Raw genomic sequence first — 13185 nt, 5'->3', positions numbered from 1 at the left:
TATAAATTGTATTTTTTTTGGGGGGGGGGGGGGGGGGGGGGGGGGGATTAGAATTTTGGGTCAAATTTACTTTATTATCACGAAAATCTTGGTGCAATGGAACAAATCATAGTGGTCCTAAAATTGGCTTCATGAGTCCCTGTCACTCCTGTTTCTTTTCTCATTGAAAATGAATGACTGGTCACTTTAGTTCTGTCTCTTCAGTGTCCTCTTGAGATTATTTACTGCTCTTCTAAGACATAGTGTGCGTTACAATCTTCCCTGTGGTACTTCTCCGGCATGAGGAGCATCTAATTTAGTAACGACAGGGAATGTTCTTACTTTAAGATTAATATTTATGTCTTGAACATCAAGTCTCAGCTTGACATCTCTTCGCTGTGATGAACAAAACAAGCCGATTGAAACGATGCTGTTTGTTCATGTGAAGTGTCTCTTCAGGACTCTGTCCATCGATCAAATCTATTGATCTGAGATTTGGGCTCAAGTGTCTTTGATCTTTCTCGAATCCCTGATCTCGAAGAAGCAGTTCAAAGACAGCTGGATCACACAAGGACAATTTGTGCGCAGTGTTTTGATCATTGTCTAATCTGGGAGGTGGGGTTTGTTTCATGGACAGCTTTGATTTGGGGGTGTCCCATTTGGGGCTCATAAAAGGATGACATTAGGAGTAGGCAAGATGACTAAAGTCTCAATTTTGTAGTCTCAATTTCTAAGTCTGTAATTTTGTAATAATTTTATATCAGGCCATCCATCCACCCACCCATCCATCCACCCACCCATCCATCCATCCATCCATCCATCCATCCATCCATCCATCCATCCATCCATCCATCCATCCACCCATCCACCCATCCACCCATCCATCCATCCACCCACCCATCCATCCATCCATCCATCCATCCATCCATCCATCCATCCATCCATCCATCCATCCATCCATCCATCCATCCATCCATCCATCCATCCATCCACCCACCCACCCATCCACCCATCCATCCATCCATCCATCCACCCACCCACCCACCCACCCACCCATCCATCCACCCACCCACCCACCCATCCATCCACCCACCCACCCATCCATCCACCCACCCATCCATCCATCCACCCATCCATCCATCCATCCATCCATCCATCCATCCATCCATCCATCCATCCGACCTGTTACATGAATATAACTAAACAGATTCAGAGTTGGTTTACAGTCGACAAAACCAAACAAATCGAACCTGGTTTTGATCAGATTCAGCAGGTTCACAGCGCTCAAATGTTCTTCTTCAACACAGGCTTTGATCCAGAGTTTATGATTAACTCTAGAGTGGTTGCGCCTGAAAGATTGTCTTCTGCAGAGAACTGCCAATGGGAAAACCATTTGTGGGCTGGCCTGAAAAGGAGGTGTGTTCAGGCGCATTGTTGGCACGTAGCTATTTTGAGGCAACTGAAATAGACTGCGCCATTGACCAACAAAACACCTGGTCTAAAGTCAATGGTGCAGTTTTTTATTAATTTTTTTATTTAACGGTTGTATCAGTGATTTCAGGCCCAAACATAAATTATCACATTCATCTAATCTTTCCTAACGATCCGCTAGCTGCCCGCCCCATAAGCAGGGTGGGTGTTGTGAGGTTTTGCGCTCGTGCACGGCTGCCTATGACGGCTGCACGCGAAAACCTCACAACACCCACCCCTGTCGGTGATTGGTTGGAACACTATTTATTTTGGTTTTGAGTGGTTGGTGAAACCAATTGTTTTTGTGTGCAGATCTGAGAGCCTAGGCTGCCTACAGAGACGCGGTTTTATTTGGCTAGCACACAAACTAGCCAAATATTCAAAATAAAAGGATTACAATGTAAAAGATTATCATTGTGTACATAAAGATATGGTGAAATCCGACTTGTCCTGTAGATGGTCTGCTTGCGCTTTAACCTCGCGTACGAGCAGATATGTTTCCTCTCTGGAGACTCCAGTCCAGTTCAGTCTTTCCACTTGCAAATTCCGCCATGTAAATAGCGAACCCGCCATGGTGAATAGGGCGTAAGAGATTGTTATGAAAATAAATCATGAATTTAATGCATTTACAAGACAAGAAACAACAGGAATATTGTAAAAGGCAGCTGACATAAAATATCTGACTATTAATGCAAGTAAATACAATTTATTTATTTAATTAATAATTTATATTCATGTAAGCATAGAAATTTGAGGGGGGATGACATCCCCCTTGTTGAAAAAAATGACAAAAATATCCCCTCTGTAAAATCACCATTAGATTAACAGTGTTGTGTATGTAAAACTTATCATGTAAATTAAATTTTCAAATTCTCTTTATGATAATTAATTTAAATATATAAACTGTATAATTAAAAATAGTGTGTATATTCTATTAAGCTTAAAAAAAAAACTATAAAAACTTGAGCAGTTTTGAGACTTGAATTGAGGAACCAAAAATTAAGGAAAGAAGGCTACCTATTTATTTTAAGAGAATTGGTTCAATCATGCGATTTTATTTAGAGACACCAATTGGCGTGATTATTAGTTCCCAGCATGCTTTGCATGGCTTGAAAAGGAGAGTAAATATTGAAATTAGGTGTTATTGTATGTGTTTTTAAGGGGAGGAAAACATCTGTTAATGTTTAATGTTCAGTTATGTTTGACATTTGAAAGAGTTTATGTTATTTTGAAGTTTTGATTGTTACCATTGTGCAGAAGAATTGAGCTTATTGTTATCTTGTGGATAGCTGCATATACAAATACAATAAAGCATGTGGCTTTGTTCATTGAGCAATAGCTCTGCTAATGCCAGTGTAGTAACAAGTATGTTCCTACCTGTACTGTGCTGGCAACATGCAGTCTTTTAATTGTACAGTATAACTCAAAGTCAAATAGGTCATTTCAAAATTTCGCTTTTGAGAGTCAGCTTAAAATAAAAAAAGCACATTTCACTAAATATTAAATTCACTGTGTCATAGACTAAATAATGTAGGAGATTTGACATTATTAATTCAGGTAGATTCCATCAAAGAAATAAAGCCTTAAAAACTACTCAAAAATATCATGTTTAACATTGTTAACATAATTTTATATATATATATATATATATATATATATATATATATATATATATATATATATATACTGAAAAATTATCATCCTAGAAGGAAATTTCAGATGGATTATATAATCCATCTGAAATTTCCTTCTAGGATGATCATTTTTATCAAGCTTGTATGTTTATGTTCACATTTTTCACTTTAATGGCAATGAAAATGACCTATTATTGTCATTAAAGTGAAATTATTGAACTTAAATATATAAGATTTTGATAAAAATGCTCATTTTAGAAGAAAATTTCAGATGGCACTTAGAGGCTTTTGCATCTGAAGTCTTCATATATATACAGTATATATATCTCAGTCAGTCAGAATTTCAGTCATTGCCAAAGGTAATATAATCATCACTGATAGATATTTCACGGTCAACTGTAAGTGGTGTTTTTGGAAAGTTTAAGCATTCAGGAACAGTAGCAACTTGGCCTTGAAGCAGAAGACTATGTAAAGTCACAGAGCGGGGTCACCGAATGCTGAGGCGCACAGCGCATAAAAGTCGCCAATGCTCTGCTGATAGCCAATACTTTTGTCAATTTAGTGTATATGATTTTAAATAAAAGTTAAATATTAATTGTCAAAATATAATTATGTGTAATGAATTAAGAATATATATATAAAATATAATTCATGTAAATCTAAACTCAAACTTACCTAGGTAGCCACTGAAACTGGCTAAATAGGCCACTGGCTTTGGCCAATCATAATTTAGAATTTCAGATTTAATTTAATCAGATTTAACTCGTCTGGACACTGCGAGATCTTGATGATTTAGATCCTAATAATCAGCATTAATCCAGTTGAAAGGCTTAACAAAAGTATGCTTATCAGCACAAAACAGAGACCCAATCACATTTAATAGTTAAATCGTTAAATAAAGATCAAACAGGCTGAAACAAGCACATTAAAGAAAATTAGCTAGCCTACAGTATATAGTCCTGCAGAGAGACCGACATAATCAAAATCTACTGCAGTGTGATTTTAAAGGTAAAGTTCATCCAAAAATGAACTTCTGCCATTATTTACTCACTGTCATTAAAAAAAAAAAAAAAAAACAAAAAAAAAAAAAAAAACTGTATGACTGACTTCCATGGAATGTTTGAGCTGCTTTCATTCTGAAAGTGAATGGCGACCAGGAGCTGTCAAGCTCCAAAAAGTAAAGTAAACGGTGACAGACTTGTCTTTCTGAGTGAACTATTCCTTTTAAAGGTCTGTTTTTTGGAGTGCGGGTGAATTGTTCATGCAGTATGTTCTTTTTGGCTTTGAGTGGTCACATCATTCACACACAACCTGTCTCAGGGGTTCGGCTGGACAGTTGATCCTCTGACAGGTCAAAGTTTGAATTCCCATCACGACTCTCCTGCCTCCCTTTTACTGACAAACACCTTTTCCCCTTCCCCTCCTCCTCTGATCCTCCCTCTCTCATTCAGCACAACTGGCTGGACAGAAAAATAGGATCTTAAATATCTTTAATGTCTCAGTTATCACATCTCAAGAGCAAAGACATTAAATGGAGAGCAAATGGACACTGATTCAGAGAAGTGAAATACAAGTGAGACATCCTTTTAGTCACCTGAGCTAAGAAAGAGCAACTTTTGAGGAAGAGTTTTCCTCTGGGGAATTCTAATACATGTGTTTTTTTTTTTTTTTTTTTGTGCATGTTTTTAACCTTTCATGTCTATTTAAAATCAATTAGGACATGCACACAAAGGGGGATCTGGTTAAAAATGCTCTCTAAAAGACAGAAAGAGGGCTGCAATTTTATGAGGCAAACGCTGAAGTGTTTCTCACTATCCAGAGTTTATTAAGTTATTGCAAGGGAAATGTGAAGTTTTTGATCACTGTGAGATCAGATGACACTGTCTTTCATGCTGTCATACACTTTAACTTTATTCCGTCTCTTCGATTTCTCTTTATTCTTGTACAATAATATCCCTTTTGATTGTGCTTGATTGAATATGTGGCAGTGCTGAGATAGAGCACTAATCTGAAGTACTCTCACATCATTTTCAAAGGGATTCTGGAACAAATGGACAGCTGAAGAGCTTGTTGTAGAGCTGAACTTACCAGGGTTATTATAGTTAACTAAAACTAAAACCATAAAAAAGTTACTTTGAAATAAAAACGTTGAAAAAAAAGGCACAATATGCAAGATTTTTGGATTGAAATATCTAAAATCACTTGAACTATGTTAAATATTTTGTGGACTTGCGTACTTACATTATCCCAAATATTTCGAATAGTGTTTAAATCCAAAGAAATCAGCTATTTTACCTAGTGTAACGGGCAGTGTAATTGCTTCGCCGGTCAATGATGTCATATCCGTCATGAAAACAGCAATGTAAAATGTCCCAGGCTTTCGGCCCTGCCCTGCTTCATACCACAGTAATGTAAGTAAAACTTCAATATACATTCTCTCATCCATGAACATGATTTCTGCCTGAGTTCCATCTGATTTCTTTCCATCGGCTGTGGAGGTGAAAACGACAACTCCCATGATTCCACGCTCATTCACAGCGTGAAAAATTCATTTTAAACACTGTTCCTGAACATCATAACCCCAACGTTTGTCTGTGTGTTGCACATTTTACGGAGAACAGCTTCCAGAACCTAAGAAAGTACAATGCAGGCTATACGCACAATAGCTTCTCCTGAAAGACATAGCATTCCCATTTTGTCGGGACAATCTGTTGTTTACGGATCACAACTTGTATGTATGTCTTATTATTGTGTTGTGTAGTTGTGTTTTCTATTAAAAGTTCCAATTATATGTTTTATGTAGTAGCTATTATGTAAACGAAGGGCAAAGCTTTGCCTCCGCTAGCCTGCTAACTAACATTACAGTATTCATGTAGTGTTTACTGTAGCTTTTGAAAGCTCTTGCTTTTGTAAGCATTCACCCCCTCTTAGGAAAATTATCCATGATTTTGTGATCGATTACTGTTTGTATTACCATAGTTTTCCGACAAATATGATTAAATGGTAGATAACATCGTATCTATAGGGCCCTATCTTGCACCCAGCGCAATTGACTTTGTACACCGACGCATGAATCATTCCTATTTTGCACCCGCGCACAGCGGCCTTTTCCCTCCACAGACGCACGTCGGTAAACTAGGAAATACACTTGCGCTCCCCGGGGCGGTTCAGTGCAAAGAGGAGGCGTGTTCTGGCGCAAACATTCCCTGATGCTATTTTGCAGGTTTAGAAAACAATCCGCCACTGACCAGGAAAAACCTGGTCTAAAGTCACTTTGCTTATCTCATCTACACAGAAGCAGCAGTTTTCATTTTTGCAAATCATACATTATTACGATAGATAGACAGACAGATAGATAGATAGATAGATAGATAGATAGATAGATAGATAGATAGATAGATAGATAGATAGATAGATAGATAATTATAAAAGCATAAATCTAGCTTACACATTTACCCAAATTATTATACGCCTGTTTAACCGAAGTTAATTTGGGTGGGTTTCTCCCATCCCCAATGTCACTTCTCTGTGTTTTACGGCCCTGACGAGAACGTCGGTCTCCTCGGCTGTTAACCGCTCCTGGCGCGCGCCTGACAAATCCGCCATGGAACAAGCGTGCCTGCTCTTAAAGGGAATGTGAGATATCGCTCTGATTGGTTCATTTCACGTTACGCCCAAACCACACCTATGAATAATAAAGCTACTTCAGACCAACCCATTTTAGATTTGCGTCGTGCGCAAGAGTCATTTATTCCGCCAGTATAATAGCAACAGCGCCCGAGATCCGCCCACAAAGTTACTTGCGTTTCGCGCTTGATACTTGCGTTTTCAGATCGTTAAAATAGGGCCCATTATCTATAAGAAAATTACCAAAAAACATACCTCTCTGAAATGTCATGTGAAATCCGTGCTTGCAAAGTCCATGCTTGAAATCCGTTCTGCACGATTCTCTTGTTTGTTCAAATTGTTGGGGTCTAATTCGGGCTTGAATTGGTTTGAAATTGACTCCATCTTTAATTATTTACACCAGAGCAGAACTCGCTATATGAAGTAGCGTAACATTTCCAGAACACGAGCTAAGCGCTGCCAATCACAACACACTGGGCCAGTTCACCAATCACAGCACATTTCGTATTGTGGAAGGAGGGATTTCATCAAAACAGGAAATAAATGCAGCGTTCAGACCAGACTGCGGAGAGAGGAGCTGTAATATGTAAAATATGTGAAAAATAATTATTTTTGAACAATCAAGCATGAAAACATATTCTAGTACACCCCAAAATCAAGACTTTGTAAAAGGGCATAATAGGACCCCTTTAAGGTTAAATCCAGCCAGTGGTCAATAACAGAGAGTGTCTAATAACATCACACTTGAGTGGTCAACCTGCCTAGGGTTATTGCAAGTCCACCTGTATACAGGCCAAACTGCTCTGGAGATCTTGCTGACCTGGAGCTGTTCTCCAACACAGTGTTTACGCATGCAAAGCTCTCTTGCTCAAACTGAGGAACCACTGGGCTTTGATCCACATTTACTGCCACGAATCTCTGGGGGAAAAGCTCATGGAAATGCAAGCCGAGGAACAACGGAGTAACCTACGGCTGCTAGCTCAGCACTTTGAGTGCCTTTGAAAGGAGCGCAGTGGGAGACTCTGGACAAATGTTTTCTGTGGCAGTTTTAGCCGATAATAACATTTGTAAGCTGTCCCATAATACTGAGAATTTGTTGTATGAAGTGCTCACATGCTGTGCCATACGCCAGATACAGATTAAACCAAATCAGCAGGTCCATATAAAAGCAAAACACAGCACAAAAATAAAAAATACATAAATCATTTTCTTGGTTTCCAGAAAATTACAAAAGATAATTTGTTGTATGAAGTGCTCACATGCTGTTCTATATGTCAGATACAGAGCAGGTCTGTATAAAAGCAACACACAGCAAAACAACAACAACAACTTTTTCTTGCTTTTAATAAAATTGCAAAAGATACATAATATATCATGAATTGTTATATATTTATTATTTATTATAAGTTGTGTCAATATATATATATACAGTATATGTGGTCACACTTTAGATTAGAGTCCAAATCTCACTATTAACTTACTATTAACTACAAACTTTACCTCAATAATCTCCTAATTACTGCTTATTAATAATTAGTAAGGTTTAAGGTAGTTACATTTCGGTATTGGGTAGGATTAGGGATAAATATGGTCATAGAGAATAAGGCATTAATATGTGCTCTAAAATTACTAATAAATAGCCAATATCCTAGTAATGCATGCTAATAATCAACTACTTAATAGTGAGAATTGGACTCTAAACTAAAGTGTTACCATATTTTTTTTTTAGCTCGTGGCATCTGATGGTGTTCAACAGAGCAGACCCGTGACGGTGGACATCCTGGTCATCGATGCGAATGACAACACACCCACCTTCAGTCAGGTGTCCTACAGTGTGGAGATCTTCACTAATATGCTACCTGGAGAGACCGTCCTGCAGGTGAGGACACAGGACATCAGTAAAACTGAGAAACCTTCACTTCACCCATTTATGAATCACTTATTCATAGCGGGGTGTTTGTTGAGAACTCGTAATGTGATTAGGAGTGTGAAATGAACTCGGCACAATGTTTGTTTCATTAATAACTTAGGATTCTGGTCAAATTACTGAATGTGATTCAACAGCCTGGAAAGTCAACGTCTTTTTTCCCCGATAAAATAAGTACAAAATACATTGAAAAATGAAGCGCAAACAGTCGTTCAGCTAAATGAACATGAAGGAGAGGAGGCAATAAAGCAATCTTTTAAAGAGGAACCGGATTATATGAACTGCAGCTAAAGAACTGGAGTGACAAATTGCAGTGAGTCATACTGTGATCTGTTCACATGTTTAACCTTACGAAAGCCCATTCAAATGCAAAAATAAAAATTTTCCCCTGAGGTCTCTTGTGGATTGTTACCCTACTAACTTAACCGCATGTTTTAGTTATGTGACAGTGCTTTCAACAGTGTAGCCTTTCCAGTAGTCTCAGCCTCAGACTTCACGCGCACGGACCATTGGCTGAATGCCTGATGCATAAGGTGCACAAAATAGGAAACTTCAGGAGTTTTGTCTTCTAATTGGTAGAATTCTCCAGGATTTCCGGGAGACTTGTGTGTTGCGTTCTTTAACCCTTAAATGCATTAATGTTTTGCCAATCATTATTACATATTCGGGTCTTTAGCGACCCAGATCTATATCTAACACTGATGGATTTTACCTGTCGCGATAATATAAAACTCTCCAGATATTAGAGTAACAATTACAGAATAATAAAATAAAGCATATTTTGTTATCTTTTTGAGCTCGGAAGGGTTCAGTTTGAACAGAAGTTTTATACCATCATCTCTGTCATTGTTAGAGCTCGTTTCCCAGTACATTCAGCATCTGGCTCATATTCACAATCTCAAACATATTCTTCAAAATCAATATTTTGATCGCTGACAGCTTCTTCACCAGATCCACCATCAAGTGACGGTGACACTAATATTTGATTGCGTTCGGTACTTGCTCTGCAGTTAATCACTGCCATTTCGAATTTGCTGATGATACTTCCTATTCTTTTGTTTTCTGCCTGCGGTAACTATGGGTGAAACGCCACTTCATCATTGTGTATCAGACATCGACACCTTGTGGAATAAATGGAATTATTCAGTCATCAAATATTGAGTTATTGTTGTGCAGAAAAAAATATACTCGTACTGTTACACACCTCATGTTGTTAGCGACACTATACAATTTTTACAAAAACAGACATTCTTTTATAATTTATCTTCTATCATTTATAATTATATAATTTATAATTTATATATTTTATTACGTTATATTGTTTATAATGAATTGATTGAGGAAAACAAAGAATGAATGAGGAGGAGGGTAGAGAATGATGTACCGAGTGAAAGACCCGGAGTATGTGTTTAAGGGTTAACGGTCCGCCTGGAAACAAAGCCTTTTTGATGCCAAAACCCCTCTTTATTGTATCTAGCTTTTTCTTAGTACTTGTTCTGTAGATAAATATTTTTTTTAGCTTCAGCCAAGCTTTTTTAAAGTAGCTTTTCTATAATTAAATTCATTTAAATTTTTCAAGCATTGATTTGTTCTGATGACCTGTCCATCTGTCTCTCTCATTCTGTCTCTTTCTCTTGCCACAGTTAGTGAGTGACGAATGCATCAGTACATCGTGCATTGAAGTTCAGTTCAACTACTTGTTTAGTATGATCTATCCACACTATGCTATGCTGATTAATCCTGTTGTCACTACTACACTTTTTAGGTTGTGTATTTGGTTATAAAACACAGTTGACACTTCAGTAAATAATCAAACTCTGTGTGTATAGATCAGGATTAAACTCTCAAAAGACAAATGACAACTGCATTCATCAGCATTGTGAAAGTGGCTTGTGTAGACATGGTGGGCTGACAAAAAATGGGACAAAATGATATAAAGTGAACATAATGTGTGCCTCTCTGTCCCTCAGGCTACGACATATTCACTCTCTCTCTCTCTCAGTAACGATTCTCTCTGCTTTATTTTTGCACTCTGCTCATGTTCTGCTCCGCCTGTGTTTGTCTCATTCCGTCACGACTGGGTCACAATTCAAAGGGAAATCAGACACATAAAGGCTTGTAGTTTCTCTTTAAATAACAAGCTGCCCGGATACTCCTGAAATGAGGTCACAGGTCACAGCTAGGTCACCCGGGCCACTTGGATGTGTTTTATAAGCCATATTTGCTGCCCTGGATTGTGTGTGTGTGTGTGTGTGCGTTAATTTTTTCCTTACCTCAGCACTCCAAGCAGCTAAAGGCACGCCGGTACGGATCAGTGCTTCTGGAGAGTTTTCTCAATAATGAGAGCCGTGAATGGAGGTGGCGCTTTCTTATTAGCAGGACTTTGAATTAATTACCCTTAGGGTGTATTTATTGCCCCGGTGCTTTTAAAGATGATAACGTTCAGAATTAAGTGTTTACATGTAAATGCATGTCTTTGAAACTAATCATACGTGTTTAGTCTTTGATCTTGACCTTTGTGTTTGAGAATTTATCCTGAATAATCATATTATGCTGCTTTTAAATCGTATTAATACAGAGAGTCTAATCAGCATTTTAATAAGGATGGATGGATGGATTTTCTGTTATGGTTGATTTGAAGTAATGAGTGTAGAGTTTAAAGAAAGAAAAAGATCAGCAAGTAGAACTAAGAAGGAAAAAGATCAGCAAGTAGAACTAACACCTCATCCGTAAATATTATGAGAATACGCCATGGTATCAACCAAGAAAAAAGTACCAGGCTTTTGGCCTTGTACTGTTGTACTACCATGGCTTTTTAACCTTACACCTTGGGAATACCATGGGATTCAATAAAGTACATTCAGACACAATTCATGATCTGAAAAAATTAAATGCATATTGTTTCAAATAAATAAATGAATAAATGGACAGGAATTTCCAAACATTGATACATTGATATTAAGAAAAAAACGTGTGTGTGTGTGTGTGGAATGGGAATGCCATGGAAATGTATATGGTAATATGTTTTAATATTTCTTAATTTAATTAAATTATTATTTTTTATTTTTTATAATTTTTTTTGCAATTTACTAGTACAAACTTATGGAAACTTGTTTCTGCCACTGAATAAAATAAATAAAAAAGATTAAAAAGGTAATTGCAAATTTTTTTTTATCTTACAATTTTGGCTTTTTGTCTCAGAATTGTGAGTTTATATCTCACAATTCTGCCTCAAACTCGCAATTGTGTCAGAAAAAATTGCGAGGAAAAAAGTCACAATTACCTTTTTTATTTAGTGGCGGAAACAAACTTCCATACAAACTAGTACAAGCTCTATATACTATATTTTTAATTTAATGGTCAAACACACAGAATTGACGCAAAAGTATTAAACCCCTCAAAAATATTAAAATCTGAGTACTTTAGCATGTTAGAAATAATAATACCTTACTGTGTGCGACACACAAACAATGAAGAACAGTGGAAAATAAAATAACGTGGCTTAAAATTCTGATGTCTGTGTTCTGTCAGCCGACGGCTCAGGATGCTGACGCTGGTTTAAACGGTCTCATCACATATGCCATCCTGGCTGGAGATCAGGGCCATTTCATCATCAGCAACCGCACTGGACGGATCACGTTAGCACCAGGGGTCACTCTGACCGTCGGCCGTTCCTACGCACTGACCGTTAGAGCGTCAGACAACGCTCCGGACTCAGAGAGGAGGTCAGATATGACTTCATTGCATCCATTTGATCTCTCACTGTTTGCTTGTGTCTTTGGTCTTTCATTTTCTTTGTTACTCTTCCTTTATGTGCATGTAGGAGCTCCATAACTACAGTCTACATAGAGGTTCTTCCACCCAACAATCAGAGTCCCCCACGATTTCCCCTACAGACCTACAACCTGGAGATCAGTGAGGCCATGAGAATAGGAGCCATACTGGTAAACCTACAGGTACACGCATAGACTTTACTTGGAATGAAAAATTGCCTATACTGTTTACTGCACACTGCACAGTAGCCTATCCACTAAAAACTGCCTATTTTTTAAACATGTCGTGCAAAATGTCAATGACGTCATATCCGCCATACCCTTGATTTTTACTTCTATAGAAACCATGGCAACACAAAAAAAACGCTTTAATATATTATGTGATTTTAGACAAGTGAGAAACTGTTTGGATAAGTTTATTGACAGAAAAATAATCACTGTTATATAGCTCAACATGGTTAGTCTTATAGTTTAAATCTCTTGTTTTATTCAAAGCACTTTGAGTGCCTTTGAAAGGAGCGCAGTGGGAGACTCTGGACAAATGTTTGCTGTGGCAGTTTTAGCCGATAACATTTGTAAGCTGTCCCATAATACTGAGAATTTGTTGTATGAAGTGTTCACATGCTGTGCCATACATACACCAGATACAGATTAAATCAAATCAGCAGGTCCATATAAAAGCAAAACATGGCAAATATATATATATATATATATATATATATATATATATATATATATATATATATATATATATAAATATATTTATCTTTATCCT

The 13185-nt window shown here is 37.4% G+C and overlaps 1 protein-coding gene across 1 annotated transcript in view; it reads left to right on the top strand.

Annotated features, from left to right (window-relative positions):
* Positions 1-13185, top strand: part of LOC309487030 (protocadherin-15-like) — a 242960-nt gene that overhangs the window by 128509 nt on the left and 101266 nt on the right. Inside the window, 3 exon segments of the mRNA XM_082154579.1 lie at positions 8440-8589; positions 12169-12362; positions 12461-12593. Of these exon segments, the coding sequence (XP_082010705.1) occupies positions 8440-8589; positions 12169-12362; positions 12461-12593 (477 nt within the window).

The sequence above is a fragment of the Leuciscus leuciscus genome (assembly GCF_965113295.1).
Source record: "Leuciscus leuciscus genome assembly, chromosome: 22".
In the NCBI taxonomy this organism is placed as follows: domain Eukaryota; kingdom Metazoa; phylum Chordata; class Actinopteri; order Cypriniformes; family Leuciscidae; genus Leuciscus; species Leuciscus leuciscus.
Note: the sequence above shows the minus strand (reverse complement) of the source record. Positions and strands in the feature narration are given on the sequence as shown.